Genomic DNA, 26,469 nt, shown 5'->3' with positions numbered 1-26,469 from the left:
TCCCGGCACCTCAGTTTTGCCCTCATCAAATGGGACAACAGTCTCCACCTACCTGGCAGGGGCACTGGAAGGGATGGGACAGGCAGCAAGCCATTCACCTGTCAGGCATTAAGAACTAACTCAATGGGATGTTAAACCCAGAGATGACTAAATCTTTTTGGGGGGCGGGGAATTTGCAGCCTGCAAAGCCTAATCCCATGGCATCAGCCCGCTAAACACGCATGGGATAGCAGCAGGAGCCCTGCCACCCCCCACTCGGTGCCCCAGCAGGCTGGCCCGCCACCCCACAAAGGCATGCTGTGACTTTGATGTGGGCCCCGCTGGATGGCACCAGGCAGGACAGGACTGGTGGCCTGGGATAAACCTGGCCCAGATCGGCCTTTCTGCCCCAGCCCATGGGCGAGGGCCCTCGAGGCGCTGAGGGCCTACTGCAGTCTGCATTTCCAGGCAAGTGCCTGCTTGTGGGGGAAATAAAACTCCTGCTCTCTGAATTGCTGAGTCCTTAAACTCATGCATGCACGGATACACACATGCACGCCCAGATGCGTGCACACACCGGCGCGTATGATGAATGCAGTGCACGGGCACAAATTTGCACACCGCGCACACACATCTGCACAGACTTCAGCCACATACATGTGTGCACACTCCCATACCGCGGGCAGAAAGAGAGACGGCCTGCCTGGCTTGGCCCCATCCCCCACTTCTGTAAGTTCCCTTCCGTGGCAACAGGTCTGGAAGCACTTTGGCAGGGGAGATAAGGCGCCAGGGCAGGGTAGGGTGGGGAAGAGTGGGGAGTGGAGTTGGGGGCAAGGGGACAGAAGGTCACTAACACAGAGTTTTAGTTTTCTGTCACTGTTCCACAGCCGCTGGCTTTATCAGTGGAAGCAAAAAGCCCTCTTTCCAGAAGGTGTCCACTTAGTTTCCTGAGCCTTGTTTTACTTTTCTGTAAAGTGGGGGTGAGAACGGTCATGATGCCTCCCCTTCGGGGCTGAGGTGAGATCGAGCGTGTGGTGGGTAGGAAAGAGACTTCCTCATGCTGGAGCTGGAGGCTCTGGAGGCTCCGGAGGCCGGGCTGGGTTCAGCCCCCAGCTCCAGCTGGCTAGCTGTGTAACCTCGTGTGGGGTCCTTCGCTTCTCTGCCTCAACCCCCACATCTGTACTGGGGAGCAAGGTAGCACCTGCCTGTTAAGTGCATACAGGGAAAGCACTGGGAATGGCGCTTGGCACGTAGCAAGCACCCAAAAACTGAGTTGTCATTGCCATGGAGGTGACTGAGCTAAAGGAGAGCCCTTGCCTCTTGGGGCCTCCTGACCCTGCCCCTGGGCTGGGAGCCATCCCTCAGGTGTGGGGCCGAGCCCCGGGGCTGTGAAGGGAGAGCACCAGGAGTGGCCGGAGGGGACAGGATGGGTGATGCTGCTCAGGTCATGGTGATTTCGGCAGCCACGACGGGCCGGCCCTCTTACCCCACAGCCCATAGCCCTTGACTCTTACCCCCCTCCCAGGTTTTCCACTGACATGTCCGCTCTTCTCTGTCCCGTCTGCCCTGCTTCACCCAGGTGATCCTCACCTCTCACCTGTTCCATGCTGTCTTACTCTTGGCAATCAAGGGAATCCACCTAAAAGTGAGCTCCGCTCCTCGAGCCCCTGTTTTCATACCTGCAGCAGCTCCCGTTGCCCTCAGAGTTCACGTTCTTTTCCGTGGCTCCTGAGGTGATCTGGGTCATGGTCCTGCCTGCCCACCTCTCCCCCGCGGGGTCCTGTGCTCCAGCCACACCAAGCACAGACAGCCATCACCAGTCTGCCATTGGTTGGCGCTGCCCGGGGCAGGGTGTTAGTCAGGATGCATAGACTAGTCTCCGTGACAAATAGCCTACGTGCTCAGCGGCTCGCTCTGCGAGTTTATGTCTCTGTCACACTGTATGTCCAACATGTCTCTGTTAGGGGGAGGTCCTCTGTTCCACGCGGTCCCTTGGGGTCCCAGGATGATGGAAGCTGCATCATCTAGAACACTCGGCCTTCTCTCCCTTTGTCTAAGGTCAAGAGTTCTGGAGGGTCACGGGCAGGGCTTACGTGCTCCAGCCTGGAAGTGGCACACAGCACTGCTGCCCCCGATCCACTGGCTAGAACTAATACCGTGGCCGCCCAGTTGGCAAGGAGGCTGGAACGTGGGGGGAGCATCACCACTGGCCACAGGCAGGTGTGCACCCCCCCACCGCTGCTGCTGCTGAAGGTGAGGCAGAGTTGGGGGGCCTGGATCTGAGCCTGCTGACTTGCCCCTTACTTTCCTGCTCCCAGCCCCGGCCCAAGGCAGTTCCTCAGCTGCCATCTAATGACCAAGACCCTAGGGACATCTTGGTCCTTGCTGTTCTTTTCTAAGAAGACCCCCCAGGACCCATTTCCCTCAGGACCCAGCGCAGAGAAAAGACGGGCTGCTCCGTAGCAAGTGATGGCTCGTATCTTACACACACTGACTAAATCCCTTTCTGATTCAGTTTCCCTTATCAAACTGGCCACTAGGAGGCTCAGACTCAAGTCTGAGGTGCATCTCCACTGTGTAGAGGACCTGACAGCGCACATTCAGTAGCTTAGCTCCCCCCGAATATCAGGTGATCTCTTTATTCCTGCATTTTTCCCTCTGTCCCCATGGCCTCGCCGTGGCTTTTCCATCTGCTTCCATCTTGTGTGCTCTCCATTTCTGTAAGGCTTCTTACCTCTTTTCTGGGATCAGACGGACATTAATTAGTCTGTCCCTGCATTCTGGGCCGCTTCCTATAGCTCTGGCAAATGCAGCTCCCAAAAGGAGAGTTGAAATGTCTGAGCTTCACAGGACAGACCTGTCCCAGGAGGCTGGTGGGCTTCCTGTAGAGGGTTTGGTTCATGTGTGGGACCCCCGATCACTGTGACTTCTTGAGGTCAACAGTCTAATCTTGTGCCTTTGAACTGATCACAGAGCAAATGCCTTCTTTGTCCTGACCCTGGGGGTGCCCAGCCAAACGTGCCTGCCCTTGGGCAGTTCTTAGGGCCTGGGGCTGGGCAGAGCTCTGTGCTGGGCACTCCTGCAGCAGAACCCGGGCCTTTCTCTGAAGAACCTGCAAGCAGCAGAGAAGAGCCCTGACACCAGAATCTGGAATCAGGGCCAGCAGTGTCAGGGGCCTGAGGGCAGGGAGGAGACGCGGCCGGTGGGGGGTAGAAGAGAGGAGAGGACAAGAGCTCTGCTACTCGGGGTGGCAAGGAAGACTCTGGAGAAGGGGCCTGGGAGCTGGGGGAGGGAGGGTTTGGATTTATGGAGACGGGTACAGGGATTACAGGGCTGGGAAGGGCAGGCCAAGCAGAGGGGAAGGCAAGGGACTGGAAATGTAAGAGCAGGTACAAGGGAAGCTGGGATGTTCTTTATCTGGAAAGCACATTTTAGAAGATGAGCAAGAAAGGGTGAATCCTGGAATATTGGGGGGGGGCACCCCACCGGAAGGCCTTGAATGCCAGACTGGGTTTGGCCTTCCTCCTGCAGGGCGGCAGTGAATCAAGAGCATCCAAGGGTGAACTCAGTTGGGGGAGGAGTGAGGAATACAGCCAGGCTTGGTGTCCAGAAGGCTCTCTCTGGCCTAGATGAGGAGCATGACGGGCAGGCCCGGTGGGGTCAGAGACTGGGGTTAGGGGTTTGACCCGGGCAGCGGTGGCCACATGGTGTCATGTGTTTGGCTGCTCATGAGGCCGAGACCATCTTCTGCCATCCATGACCTAGCCGTGCTCCCCCTCCAGCTTGTGCTCTCTTCACTCCCATCATCCCATTTCCATGTTTATGTGTGTGTATGCATATATATTTTTTTCTTTTTCACATTTCCTTGCTAATCTTACTAAACCACGTGTAATTCTCCAAACATTCCATGTTTGCTTCTCTCTCAGGGCCTTTGCTCAGGCTGTTCCATCTGCCTGGGATGTTTTCCCCCCACCTTACCTTTGTCCCGCCAACATGGCCAACTCCTACTCATCCTTCAAATCACAGCTCGCTTGTCACTTCCTCTGGGAAGCCCTCCCGGACTGCCATGTACAAACCTTTATTATTACCTATAGTACACTGGGTCCCAGTGGCCCACCTTCCCCTAGTGGCCTCACTCACAGGACTCTTCACTTCTCTAAGGTTGGGCTCCTGCTTACTCTCTCCAAACCCCCAGTGCCAGGCACAGGGCCTAGTCACACAGTGGTGCTCAGTAACTAGAGTGAACAAATATGGGGCTGGATGAGGAGCTAGGGAAGCTCAAGATGCCCAGATGATAATAGTGGTAGTAATTATGACTGTAGATCAAGGGACCTATAATTTAGTCCTGACGACAAGTCTATGAGACAGATGATTTTGTGATCCCCATTTTACAGATGAGAAAACTGAGGCCGCAGAAGTTAAGTCATTTGCCCACCCAGCCGGTAAGAGGCAGAGCTGGAACTGGAGCCCAGGCAGGCTGGCTCCAGAGGACACAGTGTGACCCACACAGCTGGGCTGAGTGGGGTGGGCTGATAGGGAGGAAATCTGAATTTTCTCTCTGGTGTTTCTGCCTTTTGGGTTGACACGTGAAGAGATGACAAGCAAACAGGTCAGTGATAATCATACATCATCTCACCAGATCCATAGAAGTAGCCACAATGATGGCGTGTTCGTTTGGTTGCCCTTGATAGCGCCCTGTCCACATAGAACCGACCACTGCCCTGGTCGTGCCCTCTCCAGGGGAGCTCCCCGAGTGTCCCGCTGTCAGAGCCGTGAGCCTCATGCCCCCCTTGTCCTGTTCGTTTCCCGCAGATGTCATGGCATCCCCAGTACCGGAGCTCCAAGTTCCGCCACGTCTTTGGCAAACCAGCCAGCAGGGAGAACTGCTACGACTCGGTGCCCATCACCCACAGCGTCCAAGACAATCACTTCTGTGCTGTGAACCCCTATTTCATTGCAGTCGTGACTGAGTGCTCCTGTGGGGGGGCCTTCTTCGTCATTCCCTTGAACCAGGTAAGGACGCCGGCTAAACCTCAGGCCCACACAGCCCTCTGGAGGCAGTGCAGACAGAGCGGAAGTAGAAGGAGCCTGGCTTTCTGGTCTCATGTGTGGGTTCAGATCCTAACCCTGCCTCTTACCAGCCATGTGACCTTGAGTCCTTTCACTTCTTTGAGCCTTGGTTTCCTCATTGGGAAAAAAACATACGTGTCCTGGGATTTCTGCTTCTAGCAGTTGCCTAGCTACTCCTAAGACCTGCCCTCCACCCCACTGCAAAATAACTCACTCCTGAATAAAATATCATTTGTAATGCATTGCTGGGCTCACAAGACATTGGGGAAATCTCCAAAGCCACCTCCCCTCCCCAACAAAAGGAAACAAATCTTGAGCCAAGAATCTAACTGCGGGAGGTAAGCAGTAAGCAAATAGAAAGCAGCAGCTTGTCCTGCAAGCAAATGTTAACAGTATAGGTTAGACCATGTGCGATTGCTGATTATTTAACAGTTTTTTAACCCCAAAGTGGTAGTTTCATATAGCTTAACCGAATAGCAAACCTTTTCAGGATGCCAAGCCTGAGTCAGCTCAAGGCAGAACCTCCAGAGGGGCTAGCGGCATCCTGGCTGGTCGTGCCCCTGGTTCCCAGCAGAGGCAGATAGGAGGTTTCTCCAGAAGAAAGCATCCCACATGTGGACAGGACTCCCACAGAGTAAGATCAGGCAAATTCATGATCTGAGGTCACCAGGCATGTGAGCCACCATGAAGAAGAGTCAGCAGAAACAATAAACAACAGACTTAGACACTGCTCCCCCCCCCCCCCGACAAAGGACTTCAGAAGTCCCAGTCATAAATATAAGATGAAATCTCACAGACCGGGTTTTCTGATCCAAATGGAATTGAATTAGAAATCAATTACAAAAGATAAATTTTAAATTCCCATTCAGGAGTATCTCAGCAGTAGCCCACAATGAGATACCCCCACAGCCACCAGATTGGCAAAAATGTAAAGATCTAAGAATAGTGAGTGGCGGGGGCGCCTGGGTGGCTCAGTTGTTTAGCGTCTGCCTTCGGCTTGGGTCCTGATCCCAGGGTCCTGGGATCGAGCCCCATGTCGTGCTCCCTGCTCGGCAGAGAGCCTGCTTCTCCCTCTCCCTCTGCCTGCCGCTCTGCCTACTTATGCTCTCTCTCTCTCTCTATCAAATAAATAAATAAAATCTTCAAGAAAAAAAAAAGAACGGTGAGTGGCGGTGAGGACATGGTGCCATGTAACTCTCAGACACTTCTGGTGACAGGGTAAACTGTCGCACGTGTTTTGGAACAAAATGTGACAATTTCTAGTAGAGAGGAAAATACACACACCCTCTGACCCAGAGATTCCATTACTGGGTATATGCATGCAGTGGGTTTATGTGCACCAGAACACAATTACAACAGTGTGCGTAGGATTCTTGTTCATTTTGTCACCAAACTGCAAAACCTCAAATGTCCAAGAATTACATGAATAAATTATGATATATCCATACTATGGAATATACATAATCATGAAAAGGAACAACATATATATGCATACCAAAACATAGATGAATCATTTTTTAATATTTATTTATTTATTTGAGAGAGAGAGCAGGGGGAGGAGCAGAGGGAGAGGGAGAGAGAATCTTAAGCAGACTCCCTGCTGAATGCGGACCCCCCGACACAGAGCCTGACCCGGGGCTCAATCTCCTGACGCTGAGATCAGACCTGAGCCGAAACCAAGAGTCGGACGCTCAACCGACTGCACTACCCAGGTGCCCCAACATGGATGAATCCTAATGACAATTTTGAGGGAAAGATACCAAACAAATTACAAACTGTCTTATTCTATTTACCTAAAGATAGATACAGACTAAATTAAACTCTGCCTTAAGGGATGTATAAGTAAGTAGAAACATTTTAAGGAAGAGCAAGCAAGGGACTATCAAGAAAACTAGGATAATTATCACCCCCTGAGGGAAAGGGGAGTTATGACTGGAAAGTGTCCCATGGTGGAGGGGTCTCCTTTGTGTTGGTAATAGTTCATGTCTTAACCTGAGAGAGTGGCAGATAAATGGGCAATTTATTTTTTAGCAATTCATTAAGCTGAACGCTTACATTTTATGCTTTTTTTTTTAATATGCTACATTTCACACCAAACACATACATAAAGATGATACTATGTTCATGTGGTTTTATAGGCAATTTCTATATAACTTCCAAGGAACTGATTATTCCAATCTTTTGAAAACATTTCTGGAGAAAAGGAAAAGAGGGACTACTCCCCTCTTTGTTCTGTGAGCCAGTGTAACCTTGGTTCCAAAACCAGACAAGGACAGAACAAGAAAGGAAAATGACAGGCCAGTTTCACTCAAGATGTATGTAAAATGGCTAGCAAACCGAATCTAGCAGTGAAAGACCAATATTAAAGATGACCTAAGTAAATGGAAATGAATGCCAGGATGAGAAGTGTGAACTGTATTCTAAAGCTGAGATTTTTCAAGCTGGGGAGGGACAAGTGTAAAATGGGATTTATGGAAAGACTTGAAGATCAGAGCTCAGAGGTCCCCTAGAGAGGACCCATTTGACTTGTTTCTCCCAAGCTCTGGGTGCTTTTAAAAGATTCTACCCACCAAACAGGGCACCTGGGTGGCTCAGTTGGTTAGGCGACTGCCTTCGGCACAGGTCATGATCCTGGAGTCCCAGGATCGAGTCCCGCATCGGGCTCCCCGCTCAGCGGGGAGTCTGCTTCTGCCTCTGAACCTCTCTCCTCTCGTGTTCTCTCTCTCATTCTCTCTCTCTCAGATAAATAAATAAAATCTTTAAAAAAAAAAAAAAGATTCTACCCACCAAACAGACTGTATTCTCAATTAATTAAATAATTAATGTATTTTTCAGATTTTTATTACTCAGCCTCTTTCAGAACTGTCACAGTTTCTAATAGAGTGAACTACTGAATATAAATAGGTACTAACAACTGATTTAAGAAAATAAGTTGCTTTGATGTGATGGAGTAGACCTGGGTGGGGAGAGTAGACCTAGTTTAGAAAGATAGGATGATCAGAGAAGGCCTTTCTGAGGAGGCAACATTTGAGCAGAGATCCCCTTGAAGTTCTAGAAGCAGTGTTCAGGAAGAATAAATAGCAAGTGCCAAGGCCCTGAGGTGGGAATGGCTTCGGTGTGGGCCCTGGGTTTGGTGTGTTTAAGACACAAATTGGTACAGGGCGCCTGGGTGGCTCAGTTGGTTAAGCGACTGCCTTTGGCTCAGGTCATGATCCTGGAGTCCCTGGATCGAGTCCCGCATCGGGCTCCCTGCTCGCGGGAAGTCTGCTTCTCCCTCTGACCCTCCCCCCTGTCATGTGCTCTCTCTCATTCTCTCTCTCTCAGATAAATAAATAAAATCTTTTAAAAAAATTATAAAAAAGACACAAATTGGTACAGATTGTCACAGGGGCAAGAGTAGTGGGAGGTAAGGTCAGAGAGGGGGCAGGGCTGGGACTGGAAAGGCCTTGGAGGCCAGGGCAGGAGTCTATTCTGAGTCATTATAGGAGACCCTATTCTGAGTGAGAAGCCACTGGGCAGTTAAAACTCACTTGTCCTGTGCAGCCTGATCCTAAGTAAAAAGTGTGATTCCCTTTGGGCTTTTTGAAATACCATAAACAGCTCAAGGACACATGTTAATTGCTACGGTCACCGACTCCTAGGAACCCAAGCAGGACGGGAGCTGGAAGCCACTAATCAGAGCTCATACCTGAGTGTCAGAACACAGATTCTGATTCGGTGGGTCAGAAGTGGGGCTGGGCAGTTTGCCTTCCAGCAAGCTCCAGAGTTGCCGGATAACACACAGGATGCCCAGTTAAACCTGAATTTCAAATAAACACCAAATAACTTTTTTTTTGGCTTATTTTTTTCTTTGTAATTAAACTTTTTTGTGTTGAGCATTGTAGATTCATATGCAATTGTAAGAAACAACACATAGAGATTTTGTGTACCCTTTGCCCAGTTTCCCCCAACGGTAACATCTTGCAAGACTAGAGTACAGGATATTGACGTAAGTACAGTCTAGAAGCTGAACATTGCGGCCGCCACAAAGATCCCTCCTGTTTTTCTGCCTCCTTCCACCCCACCCTCTCCATGACCCCTGACAACCACTCATCTGTTCTCTTTCTATCCTTGTGCCTTTTGAGAATGCCACATAAATGGAACCATACAACATGTAACCTTTTGGGCTTGACTTTTGCCACTCAGCATAATCCCCTAGAAATCCATCCAGGTTGTTGCATGGATCAATAGCTCATTCTTTTTTTATTGCTGAGCAGTATTGTGTGGTGTGGATGCATCAGCTGTTTAACCAGTTACCCAGTGAAAGCCAACGTGATTGTTTCCAGTTTGGGGCTGTTAGGAATAAAGCTGCTATGGACATCCATGTACAGGTTTCTGTGTGGACATAAGTAAGTCTCCGTTTCTCTGGGTAAATGCAATGCCCGTGAGTGCAATCGCTGGGTCCTAAAGTAGTTTTTACATGTTTAGTTTCACAAGAAACTGCCAAGCTGTTTTTTAGTATAAGTAAAATTATTGCACGGAGCGTACTTATACTGAAAAATCTGTCATTTATCTGAAATTCAAATATCACTGGGCATCCTGTATTTTTATTCATCAATACCGGCATCCCTACTCCCAGGTGACGCTGATGCTGCTGGTTTGCAAACTATGTTTTCAGTAGCTAGGCTCTAATCTGGTTCTTTTTATAATTACAAAAGAATTTCAAACACAAAAGTAGATAAAAGCAGTACTATGAGGGGCGCCTGGGTGGCTCAGTCGTTAAGCGTCTGCCTTCAGCTCAGCTCCTGATCCCACGGTCCTGGGATCGAGCCCCGCAAAGGGCTCCCTGCTCGGCAGGAAGCCTGCTTCTCCCTCTCCCACTCCCCCCTGCTTGTGTTCCTTTTCTCGCTGTGTCTCTCTCTGTCAAATAAGTAAATAAAATCTTAAAAAGAAAAAAACAATACTATGAACTCTTTTATACCCAGATTCTAGAATTTTCAAGGCTTTGCCACTCTTGCTTCATCCATCCTTTTTTTTTTTCTGAAGCATTTTTTTAAAGATTTTGTTTGTTTGTTTAGAGCACGAGAGAGCAGGGGGAGGGGAAGAGGCAGAGAATCTCTCAAGCACACTCCACGAAGAGCCCAATGTGGGGCTTGTGGGGCTCAATCCCACGACTCCGAGATCATGACCTGAGCTAAAATCAAGAGTGAGATGCTCAACCCACTGAGCCACCCAGGCGCCCCTTCCTGAAGTATTTTGAAGCAAATCCTGGACGTTTTGTCATTTTACCCCCATAACCTGCAGCATGCAATTCTAAAAACTAGGGTCATTTTCTGACACACCCGCAGCACCGGGATGGCAGCATTGACAAGAGCTCCTGTGTCACCTGATTCCTAGTGCATGTGGAAATACCCCTGATTGCCTCGTAAATGCCTCTTTGTGCTTGGTTCCTTTGAATCGGGGTCCAGAAAGGTGCACGCATTGCATTTGGTGGCTGTTTTCCTGGGTAAGCACGTGCAGTGTGCTCGAGTACGACCGGAGGAGAGAGGGAGAGGATGCGCGTGCTGGGCCTTTGACCCAGCGCGTCCCGGCGGACAGGCCTGCAGGGTTAGCAGGACAGTGCTTACGCTGACGCCTTCGTTAGCCCTCTACAGGAAGTATTGCCCCATCGTGCAGATGAGGATGCTGAGGCTCAGGGAGATGACGTCAAAGGATCCCGAGCCCCGAGGGTGAGGACCAGAACGTGGCCCGGCCCTGGGTGTGGCCGTGGGGCCTCGCTCTCGATTCACTGGCCTGCGTGCAGCTTCTCGGTTTGGGCTCTGGTTTCTAGGGGCCTCTTGTCGGTTACCAGGGATTACATCCCAGCCGGGCCCAGAAAGGTGTCGGTAAGCTGGTGCCGTGAGAAGGGAGGTTCAAGCTAGCTAAGTATCTAATGGAGCGTATACGGGAGCATCAGTGTTGGAAGGTGCCTGGCCTCACCGTGGTGTCCTGGAGGTTATTCTCAGCAGGGCCAGGCTGCCCCAGGGGCCAGGTGACTCTGCAGGCCGCCTCCTTCCTCCCACCATGACCCGGGGCTGGCCTGTTTGGAGGGGGGGGCCCACAGCCTGGGCAGTGCTCGGCAGGAAGGTCTGGGGGCGGGCGAGCCTGGGGCCCTGCCTGCAGCCGAGCCCCCCCGGGGGGTGCGCAGGGTGGACTTTGCTGCGAGGTGTGGTGGGTGGGGAGAAATGAATGCAACGGCAGGCAGAGCCCTGGGGATTGGCCCGGCGAGTGGACCGTGTTGGAGGGGGCCAGACTGACACTGTGGCCTCCAGGTGCGTGGGGAAGGGGGTGTTGGAGAGCCAGACTGAGTTTTTCAAGCCCGTGTCTGACCATGTCACTCCCCGGCTCAGTCCCCTCCCAGAGCTCCCCATTGCCTGCAGACTAATCCTGCCTTCCTCATCAGGCTTCCATCTCCGGCTCAGCCAACATTTTGAACCTCAGCCTTCCATGGAGCACACTTTACTCCCTCCACACTCAGATTCTCCTTCTAGAAATGCAGGGTGTGGGCCAGTATGGCATGTTGCTTTCTGTCTGATTTTTTTTGAAAGTCTCTTCCAGTTCCAGGGAAGTCCTCCGTGAAAGTGCCGCATGACGCCAGTGGTAACTATGGCCAGAGGCAGAGCAGGCAGTGAGAGGAATATTCCCAGGTCTCAGGGCTCTGCTGCCCTTGGCACATGACTGGGCACCCCTCTGCTCTTCAGCTGCCGCATGGACATGGGCTTCCGCGCGGTGGTTGGGAGGCAAGTCAAATGTGAGCAAAGCACCTGGCACAGCGTCCCTAAATTACGGTTCCTAAAGAACAGCATTTACACACCTGTTCCTACAGGCATGAGAATGTGCTTGAGTTCCTTGATTGGAGCACGATCTAGGCGTGGCTTTATTCACAGAGGGCACCGTGGCGCAATCGCCCATCAGTTGTGTCGGGAGACATGGGAGTCCCCTGCGGAACAGTTTGGCCTCACACCGAGTACATCCCTGGGCCCCCCGAAACATTCTGAGTGACAAGAAAACCAGGTCGTTGTAATTCGCTCTAATGAACTTGCACTGGCGAATTTCCTGAGAGCTTGCCATGTACCAGGCACCATCCCAAGTGCTTTACTTGTAGAAACTCATGTAATCACTCACACCCTGTGAAGTCCTACTACTGTTGCCATTTTGTAGATGGGGAAACTGAGGCACAGAGAGCTGAGGTCACTTGCCCAAGGTCGCAGAGTGGTAAGTGCCACAGCTGGGACTCAAACCCAGGAAGCCGGAGTCAGCCTGCCCGCCTAACCTCTTCTACACCGTGCAGCCTACCTGTGCTTGTGCCTACCAGCCCCGCCTCCCGTGTCCACCTGGGCGGTTGGAAGGGTCCCTGGAGGCCGTGACACTCTTGTGGGAATGGCTGCACCCCTGTGAGCGCTGGAGGTAGTGGGCAATGGCCTCACAGGTGTCCCGTCCCAGCAGCTGAGGTCTGCCCCCCGCCAGAGTGTCCCCCACCTGCCCAGCTCTGCCCTCTGGGTCCCACCATCCCGTCCACTCCGTCTGCCTCAGGGCAGCCCCCCTGAGACTGGGAAGTGGCATCTCTCCAGGCCCTGCCCCCAAGCCCGGGCTCCCTGCAGTCTGCAAGGAGAACAGGTGTACCTCCCCTGCTTTAGAGCTGTGTCCCCCTTAAATCAGAGGCCTGTCCCTGCCTGACTGCTGGCCTAGTGGACTGAAAGGTGGAAGTGGCCTCCTCATTATAAATGTCCCTGTCATGACAGGGCTTTTAGCAGCTCAGTCAATAGCCCATGAGACTGGCTAATGATGTCTGTTAATGTCGGACCTCAGCAGAAAACCGTTAGGCAGAGCAGCCCAGGGTAGGGGAGAGTAGTGGGGGTGGGAAACCAGCCATCTCTGAGAAGGAAGAGAAGTTGTCTGCGGCTGGGTCTCTGTTTGGGAGGCCTGAAAGGAGTGCTGGCCCGGCTGAGCCATGCCTGGCCCCGAAGCATCTCCCGAGTCTGTGGCTCAGCCGAGTCTGAATGCGGCTGGCCTCCTATCAGCCAAGGCCAGCCTGACCATTAGCTCTTTCCAGAAACCTTCCGGACAAAAATTAGGGCAGGGCTCTGGGCCAGAGAGCAATTGGGTGTGCCAGAGCAAAAGATCCAGCACTGCTCATGCCCTTTGAGCCAGGAAATGGCCTAAGGCAAGGCAAGGCTGTGGGCAGAAGGGGGGCAGGACACTGACTCAGGGCTGAGAGCCTCCAACACAGCAAGTGTGGTACACTCAGCCCCTGGGAGCCAGAGCCCTGGGCTGCAGCCCTGCTCCGCCCCCCACATTCCCTGAGACCCCGAGCGAGTCCCTCCAGGCTGGGGCCAGTGAGTGTGCTCTAATCCATTAGTGATGCCTGCCACCGGGGCAGGAGAAGAGAGTTTTGCCGGGTTTTTACCATTCCTGGTCTCTGAGAGCCTTTCAAGATCTGTAGTTTTTACAACATTTTGGACTAATCCAGGAAGGACCCATCTTTTCAGAAAGTTTGGAGTTTTGTGTTAAATGCCTTTTATTTATTGCAAAATCCACACAGTTTTATAGAAAGTTTGGAAAATTAAAAACAAACACAGAAGATGATTAAACTACCCATTTTCCCGCCATCTAGAGATAAAACCATGAATAGCATTTTGGTGCATTTCCTTCCAGTCTTTTCTCCCTCATTTTTGATACACATGGGCATGCATACACACACACATAACAAAAGCTGCTCTTATTTGAGCGCTTCACTGTTCGGCTTTTCATGCATTTTACCCTCATAACAATCCTGTGAGGAGGAGGTTATTCTTCACATTTTACACATGAGGGAAAAAGCTTGCACAGTTTGAGCTGGTGCACGACACGATCAGACTTTAATTTTTGAAAGCTCACGGACGACAGCATGCAGAAGGGCCTGAAGGCTAGGTGAGAGGCTGGAGGCTGGAGTGGTGGTCCTGTGGAGACCTGGCCCAGGGCCCGCAGGTGCGTGTTCTTCCTCTAGGGCCTGGCTCCAGGTGCTACCCGCTGCAGGGGGCGGGGAACCTGTACCTCTCTTCCTTGTTGAAGAGCGCAAATGGACCTCACACATCACTCAACCGACACAAGTCCAAATCCTTTCCTTTTCTCTGTCTGATTGTATATGTGAAGGTATAATTTTTTTCTGATGCATTTGAGGATAAATTACATATATCTGACCTTTATCCCTAAATACTTGTGTTTCCTGAAAGTAGGAATATTCTCTTATGTTACCATATTCCATTATCAACTTCACGAAGCTTAACATTGCAACAATACTATAACCTACCTTTCATGTTCCAATTTATCAAATAATGCCTTGTATAGAGTTTCCCCTCCAGCATGGGGTCCAGTGAAGGGTCAGGTGTCTACTACCCTTTCCCGAAGGGCAAGAGCTGAATTGGGCGGAGTATTTGTGAAGGGGAGCCCAGGACCACTACCTCTGTTTGCAGAGCTACTAAGACGCACGCGTAAGCCCCTGTGAACCAGGGTCTCGGTGTCCGTGTTTGCTCGGTTGCCGGGGTGACCCGGAAGCGCCGTGTCTGTTCCTGGGGCAGCTGTGGGTTCGAAGCCTTATGGAGCCGGGTCGGAGACACCACTGCGTCTTTGCTCAGTCTCAGTGGGGCACCGTCTCGGTGGTTTCTGCAGAGTTGGGGAGGTGAGGGAAGGAGAGATGGTGGGTGTTCCTTGAGTCCGCTCTGTTCTTGAAAGATCTTTTTTAAAGACCCCGAAAGCATTGATGAGCTGCCGGCTCACGTACTACATCCTGTGCCCCCGCCACCTTGCATAGGGCCTGTCCCCTATGTATGTCATGGATGTTGGCCAGTTTTCTTCTCAGCTGTCTCTTCCCCGTAGATGGAAAACTGGGTTGCAGAGCACTCATTCTCTGGGGGGGCGGGAGGCGGCTTCAGCACCTGGGGGGGATGGTGGATGTGGACGAAGCCTGCGTTGGTTGGCAGGCAGAGGGCCTGGGTCCTGGTGCCTGTTCTGCCAAGCCATGCAGTGCGATGTGTGAAATGAGGGTGCTGGTCACTGCCAGCTCTAGGTTTCTGTGACTGAACGGGCGCGGTGGTCCCATGACCCAGGAAATCCAGGTCTGTGTGCGGAGCTGCAAGTCTCCGCTCAGCGCACCTGTCCTCCCAGCACCCACACAGCAATTCTCAGCAAGCCAAGGGGAGGGGGAGGAGATGCTTTTTCTTTTTTTTTAATTGAAATGTAATTCACATACCACAAAATTCACCATTTTAAAATGTACAATTCAGTAGGTTTTTAATATAGTCACATGCTTGTGCAAACATCACAAAATATTCAAAATAATTTCGTCACCCCACAAAGAAACAGCATACCCATTAGTAGTCACTTCCTATCGCCCTCCTCCCGTCCCCCCCCCCCCACCCCCCGGGTCCTGGGCAACCACTAATCTGCTTTCAGTCTCTATGGATTTATCTGTTTTCAGGTATTAGTCAGCGTTCTGAAGACTGGGTACTAGAAGATGTATTAATTTGCTCTTAACAATGAAACCACGTCTGGTACCACATCTGGTCATTTATGTGGAATCCTGCAACGTGTGGCTTTTTATGTCTGACTTCTTTCACTTAGCGTGTTTTTAAGGCTCGTCCATGTTGTAGCATGTGTTGGTTCTTCATTCCTTTTTTTTTTTAGCCGAATAATATTCCATTATATGAATATACCACATTTTGTATATTCATTCATCCACTGATGGACATTTGGGTTGTTTCCACCTTTTGGCTATTATGAATAACGCTGCTGTGAGCATTGGTGTGTGAGTTTTTTGTAGGCCTGTGTTTTCACTTTTCTTGGGGATATACCTTGGGGTGGAATTGCTAGGTCACATGGTAACTCTATGTCTGACCTTTTAAGGAACTGCCAGACTGTTTTCCAAAGTGGCTGCACCATTTTTGCATTCCCACCAGCAGTGTCTGAGGGCAAATATCCTTGTACTGAATACCTATGTGCTAGGCACTGTGCTAGACCCTTTCCGCACCTCATCTCCTGTGATCCTCATGTGAACCCTGGGAAATACCTATTATTGCCTTCATTTTACTGAGGAAGACATAGAGACTCAGAGAAGTGATGTGACTCCCCCCAGCATCACACTGAGAATGGTGGTCGGGCCTAGATTCACACCCCGTCTGTCCCTTACGTTTTCCTGTCTACTCAGTGATTGCTGACTTCCAAGGGACCGTCCAGATGCTTAAGTGGAGTTGGCCCCCTCTTCTCCCTAACACTCCTGGGCACTGTTTTGCAGACGGGAAAGTTGGACCCCCACTACCCAAGGGTCTGCGGGCACAGAGGGAACGTCTTAGACATCAAGTGGAATCCTTTTAATGATTTTGAGATCGCCTCCTGTTCTGAAGATACCACAGTGAGTGTCAGCGCGAGAGGCGGTTCCCTTTCCTGAGAGGAGGGGGCTTGGGGCGCGGGGAGGTGAAGTGGTGTCTGTTCTGGGCTCAGATGCTCCTGATGCCCTGATCCTTCATGAGGTGAGGCCACTGTGGCAGGGAGGGACTCAGTGAGATTGTGCGGGAGAAGTTCTGGGCTATAGGACTTGAGGCACCACCCCTTTAGATCTTCTCTCTGGACCTCAGTCCCACTACCTCTAGAATGGGCATAATAGCTCCCAACTATCTAATGAGGATCCAGTGAGACTCATAGTCCAGTGGAAAAGCCCATCTTCTGGGGGAACTATAAAATGCTGTGAGGAGCATTTTTTGTTGTTGCTAGAAAATATTGTGACACTTAATTTCACAGACAGTGGGGAAGGGAGCTTTAAAAGGGTAGAAGTAGGATCCTTATATGAATGTGGGCACCACAACCATCCCCAAAGCTTCAGCCCCACCAACCTTTTGAGCCCCTGTTCTGTACCAGGGTCATAATCCCTGCTTCCCACAATGTTCGATGTTATTTATTTATAATTTATTCTGTGCCCACCTCTAAAATGCAGTGAGTATGGTTTAAAACAAAAGACACAGCCCACGGTCCTGACTCTCACTATTTCACCCTGTCTTTCCGGCAATCCCACAAGGTAGGATATTTTTCTTATGGAGAACCTGAGGATCTGAGAGGTTCAGCAGTTTGCCCAAAGTCACACAGGCTGTGGATGCTGAGCAAGGCCTCAGACTAAGGCTTGATTCCAGAGCCCAATATATCTCCACTGAGCTATGCCCCTTCCCTAAATAGCAGTAGCCACGGATGGAGGAATTGAAGAAATGATCCTTGGGACGTTGGCTGTGAAGGGTTGCAACTGCTGAGCTCCAGGGTTAGCTCAGAGCTGCCTAGCAGTCAAGGCAAAAAGGGAAATAGAATGTATTGCGGAACCCTCACTGTCTGATGAAAGGAAACAGAGCAGTTCCTCAGGAGAAGCAGGTAGAAAATTCTAAGAGGACTTGTGTCACTTTGCACAAGGGGATACCAAGGAGCATAAAGGACAGTGTCTTCTGAGGTAGTTTCACTGAAGATGCGGTCAGGCCCTGGGAGAATTGGCCTTGTCTCCAGGGGCGGATATCCAGTATCGGAGTCTGTCCCCACTCCTAGAATACCTGCCTTTTCAAGCCCTGCTTTGAAGACTCCCTTCAGGGTCTTTATGAAATTCCTAGCTATCCTCAGCTCCTGCCCCCATTCCTTCCCAGATGCCCCGGGGGCAGGAGGAGTGCACCTGGCTCTGGGGGGGGGGGGGCAGATGGTAGTGCCTAGCCCCAGGCCCTCCCATGGAAAGTGCTCGGCTGTGTCCTCCCTGTCCCCGGGACCCGTGGGGCAGGGACGGCCCTCTAGCTCTGAGGAGCATGGGGGATGGTGTCGGCACACAGACCTGCCCAGAGTCCACCGTCCTGCGGCGGCCGGTCCCGTGCAATCACAGCGTTCACCCAGCGCCTCATCGGGAACCTCTGGCACTCGTGGGCTTGCCTTCCTGGGGTTAAATCCAGATGACCAGGGAGTGAATATGTGTTGAATTGAAAGCAAAGTCTACCTGAAAACCCTTGTATCTCTGAGGGAAAGGGGAGGTACAGTCACCTAGGGGCCTGAGAGCTCTGAAGGACGACAAAGAGCATCAAGTTTCTGCCATCCCCTCTGTGTCACCCCCCCCGCCCCCCAGCTCCATTTGTATGCCTCTTTAACAGGAAGCTTACTTTCTTCTGTGGAAGCCCCTTCCTTCCTCGACAACACTACTCTGAAAGGAAGCCCCAGCTCCTCTTCCCAGACCCTTCCTGTGAAATACAGGCCATGACCCCATCCAGCCTGTCCTTCTGGCCCTTCATCTTTCCTCTTTGAGGCCATCCAAGGGGGCCGCTCCAGAGGAAAGAGCTTGGCCCCACCCTGTCCTGCTCCAGAGACTGCACTGGCTCCCTAGTGTTCTGATGACAGAGCACAAACACTTGCTCCGGGCATTCGGGGCTCTAGGCTGAGCCTTTGGGACAAGGAGGGGGTACACGACTGTACTTTGAGGGATATTCTAGGCTGGGAGGTGGATTTGATCTGACATCCAGCCTGGGAGTCAGGCCTGTGGCCCGCCCAGCTGCCCATGACACAGGCCATTAGGATGGCAAAGCTTATTACCAGGAGGCAGATTTGGAGGCCGGGGCTCAACTCTGGCAATGCCAGCCCCTACTTGGGCCGGAAGACCTTGGCAAAGCCTCTGGCCCTCTGAGGGTTCCAGGTGCGCCTCCGTCGAGTGAGAGATGCATACAGAGAGCGCTCCCCTGGCCCTTCTGCTGGGCACTGCCAGTTCTGTGGCTTAGGGTGGCCGGGGTACCGAGGTGACCTGGCTAACAACGCGCCCCCCCCCCCCGCCTGTGTCTCCCCTGAAAGATTAAGATCTGGGACATCCCCAAGCAGCTGCTGACAAAGAACCTCACAGTCTGCAAGAAGGAGCTGATGGGCCACACCCGCAGGGTGGGCCTGGTGGAGTGGCACCCCACGGCCGCCAACATCCTCTTCAGCTCTGGCTACGACTTCAAGGTGGGTCCATGCACTCATTTCCTGGGGCCGCCCTAACATGACCAAACTGGGCACTTAAGACAACAGAAATTTATTCTCACATAGTTCTGGAGACCAGAAATCCAAAATCAAGGTGTCAGGAGGGCTGCACTCCCTCTGAAGACCCTAGGGAAGCACCCTCCTGTGCCTCTTGTAACTTCCGATGGCTCCCTGCATTCCCTGGCCTGCACCTGCACCACTTCAGCCTGCCTCCAGCTTCACGTGGCCTTCTCCTCTGTGTTTCTGCGTGTCCTCTCGTCTTCGGATAAGGACACCGGTCATTGGATGTAGGGTCCACCCCAATCCAGTATGACCTCGTCATAGCTAATTACATCTGCGAAGACACTGTTTCCTAATAAGGTCACATTCTGAGGCTCCAGTGGACATGAGTTTTGGGAGGGACACTATTCAACCTGTTAGTCCTCCTTGAGGGGATAGGCTGGGTCCTATCCAGAGAAGCTTCCCACTGCCCCGTTGACTGCGAAGCTGGCAGTCTGTGGGCCCCGGGGTTTGGGAAAATTCATAGTGGAGGAGCCCTAGATTCTGCCTTGCAGTAGGAACTAGGAGAGTCCCTTGTCTTCCCTAGGCCTCAGTTTCTCAATTTGTACACAAATGGGGTTGGTGTGACCATAGCCATGGCTTTTAAACTCTCCCCTTCACAACATAGGGCTTTATAGAGGCACTTTGGGCACTTCTGTAATCGATAAAGGGTGGGATGGGAGTGGCTGACAGAGCCTCTGACCCCCTTCTGATCAGAAGCACTCTTTTATCTGTTTATGTAGGATGTGTCTGCAGGGCTACCGTATATGGTTGTGCAAGTTATTCTGCACACAACTCCACGGGGCGCAGGTCACGTCACGGGCTATGGGAAGGGATTGCCCTGGAGCTGTGCAGTGCACAACCTATGCGGCTGAACATGGCAGCCCTGTTTATCTGTGTGAGGTGGAAACTGCTGCTAATAAGTGTGTGAAAGCCCCTGGACTAGCTCGTCCCCTGGGGTCCTCCCAGCATGGGTGGTTTGTTGCTCCAAAGCAGATGGTGTTTTCTTTTCACCGCCAGACAGCCTGACTCCCGGCTGCCCCTCCTGCCACGTGGCAGCTTCAGCCGGCAGATCCATCCTCCCACCCGAGGCTTCTTGGCCAGACTGCCATCTGCGGCTTCCCTCCTGGGGATACCGTGTTTCACTGCAGCCTGGCGGGCGTGCGACTGTGGGAGCCAGGGGCGGGGTGGCCGCTGTGCTCAGAGCCAGCTCATTGCTGTACAGGTAATGGTCTGGAACCTGGACACAAAGGAGCCTATAATTATGAACCCCGTGCGGACGATTGCCTGCCACCAAGGCACGATCCTCTCCATGTCCTTCAACCCCGACGGCAGCCTGCTGGCCACCACCTGCAAAGACCGCAGGATTCGGGTTCTCGACCCCCGGGCAGGGGCCGTCCTCCAGGTCTGTGCTGGGCTGGGGTCTGGCTGGGGGCAGAGGAGCAAGGGGTGGAGAGGGGCTGGGGGAGGCTTCGGAGAACGGGTTGGTAATGCTGTCAGCATTGTGGCCAAGCCTTCACGTGTGCTAGCTCTGTCTGTCCTCTTGGCACTGCTGGGAGGTAGGATATGTCACCCCCATTCTTTGGATGAGGAAAACGGAGGCTGAAAAGAGGTCAGGTGACTTGCCCACCTCGAAAGCTGAGCTTTGAACCTGGTCTAACTCCAGAATTTGTCAGTGTGCCTTAGCTCTGTCAGGAGGCATGTCACTCCTGCCGCCTGCTGTGTGACCGTAGACAAGCACTTCTGTTCTCTGAGCCTCTGCTTCCCCATCTGCAACCGTGGGTCATGAGTCCTTCCTCCAGGAGGATTGAACGAGATAACGCAGGTGACAATGCCCGCCCAGCCCCAGGCCTTGCATACAGTGAGCGCTCAGGCATCTTTCAGCAAGAGCACGGAGCTCTATCCTAGCTCAGGAAAAGAACTCTCAGCAAAAATAGTAGGAGCGACTCCATGTGGATGGGAGGGTCTCTGCAAGGCTTCCCGGAGGTGGTACCTCTGAAAAGATTCTCGGAGCAGAGCTAGGTGGTGAGCAAGGAAGGCATTCTAGGTACCGCAGCGGCAGCAGCAAAAGCAGGGAGGCCAGAGCCCCTAGCTGCCACCCGCGAGCCCCTGACCGCACGTGTCCGTCCAGGAAGCCAACTGCACGGAGCACCGGGCCAACAAAGTGCTGTTTCTGGGGCACCTGAATAAGCTGCTGTCCACGGGCACATCCCGATGGAACAACCGGCAGTTGGCCGTGTGGGACCAGGTGAGTCTCCCGTGCAACCCCGCCCTGCCCCTCGCCGTCGCCTTTCAGCCGAGTGCTGGCTTCATTCATTCACTCCTTCATTCATGCCCTGTTCATTGCTCAAGCATGTACTTAGCAGAACCTGCCTGGTGCTAAGGATGCAGGGATGAAAAACAGGGGGATGCCAACAGCCGGAGGGAGCGAGCCCAGACCTTGTGCATCATCTCCTTCAAGGAGGGAGTGTCAGGGTCGGGGGAAGGTGGCCACTCCGGGGACCAGGACAGGGCGGGGGGTGGGGGGAGAGAGAGGAGATGTCCCTCTGGGCAGAAGGAACAGCTGGAGCAAGGGCTTGGAACCGAACACTAAGGCAGGTGGGCAGGGGGCGCGGCTGAGGGCAGTGAGGGTAGGGGCCAAGCCAAGCAGTATTGATTTGAAGGAGCCCTTGGCTAGTTTCAAAGACCGGACAAATTGCTTCCTCTCTCTGAACCTCCTCCTTCATCTTTTACAACAAATAAACAGGCGGAGGGCTGGCGTGCGAGCAGGTGTGTGAGAGGTGATGGGTTGAAGGCAAAATGCCGGCAGAATAAAAGGCGGTGGTCTCTTTCCCTCTGTCTCCTTCCCTCTCACATGCACATGCACGCGCGCACACACACACACACACTCACACTCACACTCACCCAGAGCCCCCTGGCAGGCATTCCCATCTCCGAGAACACCACTGAGGACCTCCAGGAGTGACCCACAGGCCTTCCTGGTCTCCCTTTCCTTGCAGGACAACCTCTCCCAGCCTCTCTCAGAGATGGACCTGGATGGCTCCTCAGGCGTGCTGTTTCCCTTCTATGACGCGGACACCAACATGCTCTACGTGGTGGGGAAGGTCAGCCTGGCATGGGAGGGAGCAGGGAGCAGGACTTCCCCAGCCTAACCCTACTGCTGGCCAGACAGCCTCCGGGGGCTCTTGGGATGCAGGGCAGGGATAGGGACGAGCAGGAATCTCCCTGTGGTGAACACGGTACCCCATCCCACTGTCCTGGCTTCTGGGGAACACCCAGGGCCAGGGCTTTGGTCAGACACCCCAAGCTTGTCGCTCCTCAGTTCTGGGGCCAGATGAGGAGGCACGATTGGTGTTTCTCAATAGGGGTACCTTCGAATTTGGGGTGGAGCAGGTTTTCATTGGGTGAGACCATCCTGTACTTGACATCGTAGCTCCCACCCACCAATGCCTGGAGCAGCGCTCCCTGCCCCCTACCCCTCCCCAGTCACCAGCACAGCGACAACCAGAAATGCCCCAGCGGTGAGACCCACTGGATGATCTCAGGACCCACCACTCCTGACCTTTATGTGCAGCTGGGAGTGGGACTCAGGCCTGTGCTCCCAGAGCTTCTGCTTTGGAGGCACAGAGGTGGGCTTTGGGTCATGGTTGGGGGGATCGAGTGTTAAAATGAGGACCCCCTGCTGCTTTGATGACAGCTCCCTGGTGTTCTCTTGTGTGGAGTGGCTTTGCCAGCTCTTCTGTCGCTGTAACACCGGGTTTCTGCTGCATGGCTGCGGGGGGCCAGGAGGGGGCTGATGGGAAGCGGCTCTGAGTTGTACCCTCCCCCTCCTCAGGGAGATGGAAACATCCGCTACTATGAGGTGAGCGCCGACAAACCTCACCTGAGCTACCTGACAGAATACCGCTCCCATAGCCCACAGAAGGGGATGGGTGAGTATGGAACACTGAGGCCACGTGGGGCCTGGGGAGACAGGACCGAGTCAGATGAGGGCCCCGCCCTGGAGGGGCCCCCATTCGGGAGGGCAGATGGCGGATCAACACTGACTCTGTGGGAGCTCTGATGGCGGTGTGCAGGAGGTTCTCTAGGAGCAAGCAGCAGGAAGTCAAGGAAGGCTTTCCAGAGGAGGCAACACTTGAGGAGCCAAAAGGGGAGCAGAGCACAGCATAGGGAGAGCATGAAGGCGTTCTAGGCCAAGGTGGAGCAGTTACAACAGTAGCCATGACATAAGAGAGTGACCTAGGAGAGCCCCTGCTTTAAAAGTGTATCTGGGGATAAAAAAAAAAAAAGACACGTCTCCACGTTGTCTATAAGAAACCCACTTGAACATGAAGACACAGCTAGATTAAAGGCAAAGGGAAGGAGAAAGACACCATGCTAGCACTAATCAACAGAAAACAGGGGCAGGAGCTCTGTTCAGAGCAGCTCAGGCACAAGTGAGGGGGTGGTGAGGGAGGGCCTTGAGCAGAGCACACTTCCCGTAAAGTCTAGCTAAAATCACTGAAGTCCTTGGAGGTGAGGACCAAGTCTGATTACTTTAACCCCATTTTCCCAGCACAGGGCCCAGCCCAGCATAGGTATTTGCTCATGAACTGTCTGTAGAGGGAAGGGTGGTGGGAGGAGGGTGCTCTCTGCTCATGCCCAGATGTGCAGTCTGGCTTTGCCACTCACCCTGGGTCCCTGTGACTCCAGCCCAGCCGGAACCTCTGAGCCCTCCTTGGCCATCTGCCCGCAGGTGTCATGCCAAAGAGAGGTCTCAACGTCACCTCCTGCGAGATCTTCCGCTTCTACAAGCTGATTGCAAGCAAAGGCCTCATTGAGCCTATATCCATGATTGTACCCCGGCGGGTAAGGGTGTGTGGCCATCTGTGAGGGAGGCGGGAACCCCTCCTGGAGAGCACAGGCCCTGGCACGTGGAGCCCGGAGCCCATTCCCCTGGGGTAGCTGCAAGGAGGCTGATGGCCACTCCTCAGGGAAAGGCCTTTCTCGTTGTCAGTGCAGTGTTGCTGGGAGCTAAGGGTCCTGAGTCCCACCCCATCTCTGCTCCTGAGTTGCTGTGTGACTTTGGGCATGTCCCTTGGCTCCCTGGGCCTTGGTTTCTTCAACTCCTAGGTGGGGAAAGCCTGGACCCCAGATCCCTGAGGGCCCTCCCATCTGGGCAGCCCCTTTGCCGCCCCAGTCCTCACTGTCCTGGCTTCTCCTACAGTCGGAGTCTTATCAAGAGGACATCTACCCGCCCACGGCAGGAGCCTGGCCGTCTCTGACAGCCCAGGAGTGGCTCCGTGGCATGAATAAAGGTGAGGGGGCGCAGACAAAAGGCCCCATGCGAATGTGAGGGGAAATGGGAGTGTCCAGTGGCCCCAAGTAGCTGAGAGGGGCGTGGCCTATAGTTGTATTCTCCCATAACCCCAGCCAAATGATCCTTGACAGTCAGTCCCCAGTGCTCGCTTCGGCAGCACATATACTAAAATTGGGACAGTCAGTCCCCAGTGGCTAGGATGGTCACACACGGGTCAAAGAAGGGAGGGGTTGTCCCAAGTGGCTCCGGAAAGTCTTTCCAAATCAAGGGATTTTGCTCCATGGAAAACTTCCTGAAACTCCAGGCTGTGCGGAGTGAGTGGATAGTCTCAGCTGGGTGCCCTTGCCCATCCTCCCATACCCACCTTTTCAATTACTTTTCTTTTTTTTTTTTTTAAGTATTTATTTATTTGACAGAGAGAGACAGCGAGAGAGGGAACACAAGAGGGAGAGGGAGAAGCAGGCTTCCCGCGGAGCAGGAAGCCCGATGCGGGGCTTGATCCCAGGACCCTGGGATCATGACCTGAGCCGAAGGCAGACGCTTAACGACTGAGCCACCCAGGCGCCCCTTCAATTACTTTTCGACCTAAGAGACCCTCTAGGCAGCAGCTCCCCACTGCCCGCCCCCGCCCCAGGCCCTTCTTCCCTGTGCTGACGCCCTCCCGGTCCTGTCCACCTAAGGGCCAGCCCAGGGGAGGCAATGTGTGCTCCTCGGCCCCACCCCGGCAGCTGTCTCTGTGCCTGGGACCTCCTTCTCCTTCTGCCTGCCCTTTGGGTAACACTTGGTCTGCTCCTCTCTGGGCCTCTTGCCTCTTCTGTGACTGATAGGTTGCCTCCCCTGCTTCTCAGGGCTGTGGGGAGGATTCATGAACTGGTAGATGGTGGAGCGCAATGTGTATGGGACTGTCCCTACAAAGCAAGGACGAGGCTTCACTGGAGGCATTTGTCATGTGTGGGGGCAGCTCCAGGGCGTGCACTCTGCTGCCCCTGGAAACCAGGCCTCGCTTAGATGATCACATGAGTGTGTGTTTGCACCCTGGTTGCCCCGGTGTGCGGGCTGGCTCCCGTCTGCATGTGGCCAGAGTTCCACTCCTGTCCCGTGGCTCTGTGCCTGTGTGTGTCGGCATCTGCTCATGAGCACTCGGGCCTCACACAGCCCTTTGCTTCCCTCCCAGGGCCAGTCATGGTGTCCCTGAGGCCCTGCTCCGAGCTGCTGAGCCCCCAGCCACTGCTCCCAGAGAGACCCCCCTCCGTTCCCACGGCCCCCTCCAACCAAACAGGGAAGGTGGTTGTAGAAGATGGCCGGAGATCCTTCTCCCTGCTGGAGGAGAAGGTGCCCAGGCAGGCAGCAGCTGAACACAGGCCAGAAGAGAAGACAGCTCGGCTCACAAACGGCTTTGACATGGAGTGTCCCCCACCAAAGACAGAGAACGAGGTGTGAACGAGGAGGGTGGTGCCTGCACTGGGATGGTGGGGAGAAAATGAGGGGTGACAACAACCAGCTGTGGGGCCTGGCCTGGCCGCTTGACTCACTTTGTGACTTCATTCACCAAATAGGCAGTGAGCGCTGTATGTCTGCCAAGATGGCGGGTTTACATCCAGATGGCGGAAAACCATCTACAAGATGCAGAGGGTTTGATTTGGTGTTAGAGTCCCTCCCAGTTCTGACCCTAGGATTTTCTGTTTCAGAGTCGACATTTGTTAAGTGCCGACCGCGTCCCAGGACCTGTGGTGGGCACTGTGGTATATCCCCTGACTGAATTCACCCCCCATCCCTGGGAGTCAGTATGGAGTGGCTAAAAACACAGGGGCCGGCATCTCACAGAGTTCTGAGCCTGCCTCTGCTCAGCATCAGTGACGGGAGGACCACAGAGCCAGGGGCTGGATCTTTCTTAGCATCAGTTTCCACAGTGGCACAGGTCGGGGTGGGGGGCGGTGCTAACACTACCCCCTTGTAGGGGTGTGGTGAGCATGCCATGGCTTCTCGAACATCCTTAGGGGGAGCGCCCAGCATCTGCTACGATTCTCTACAGCGCAGCAGTGATGCTAATGCCCAGGCTCATTTTCTGA

At 53.3% G+C, this 26,469-nt stretch overlaps 1 protein-coding gene across 3 annotated transcripts in view; it reads left to right on the top strand.

The window, feature by feature from the left end:
* CORO2A (coronin 2A) overlaps window positions 1-26,469 on the top strand; it is a 52,579-nt gene that overhangs the window by 22,811 nt on the left and 3,299 nt on the right. For 2 of the 3 annotated variants that reach the window (XM_032418746.1, XM_032418743.1), the window contains exons 2-11: window positions 4,792-4,992; window positions 16,337-16,453; window positions 18,895-19,044; window positions 20,327-20,506; window positions 21,233-21,349; window positions 22,101-22,205; window positions 22,937-23,033; window positions 23,837-23,949; window positions 24,308-24,398; window positions 25,575-25,834. In XM_032418746.1, coding sequence (XP_032274637.1) covers window positions 4,792-4,992; window positions 16,337-16,453; window positions 18,895-19,044; window positions 20,327-20,506; window positions 21,233-21,349; window positions 22,101-22,205; window positions 22,937-23,033; window positions 23,837-23,949; window positions 24,308-24,398; window positions 25,575-25,834 — 1,431 coding nt within the window. Of the gene's footprint in view, window positions 1-2,154; window positions 2,233-4,791; window positions 4,993-16,336; window positions 16,454-18,894; window positions 19,045-20,326; window positions 20,507-21,232; window positions 21,350-22,100; window positions 22,206-22,936; window positions 23,034-23,836; window positions 23,950-24,307; window positions 24,399-25,574; window positions 25,835-26,469 lie in introns of those variants that run through there. The other variant, XM_032418744.1, reaches the window with a different exon arrangement.

This window comes from Phoca vitulina, unplaced genomic scaffold (assembly GCF_004348235.1).
Source record: "Phoca vitulina isolate PV1807 unplaced genomic scaffold, GSC_HSeal_1.0 scaffold21, whole genome shotgun sequence".
NCBI classification, from domain to species: domain Eukaryota; kingdom Metazoa; phylum Chordata; class Mammalia; order Carnivora; family Phocidae; genus Phoca; species Phoca vitulina.
This window is presented reverse-complemented; position numbering and strand designations above follow the sequence as displayed.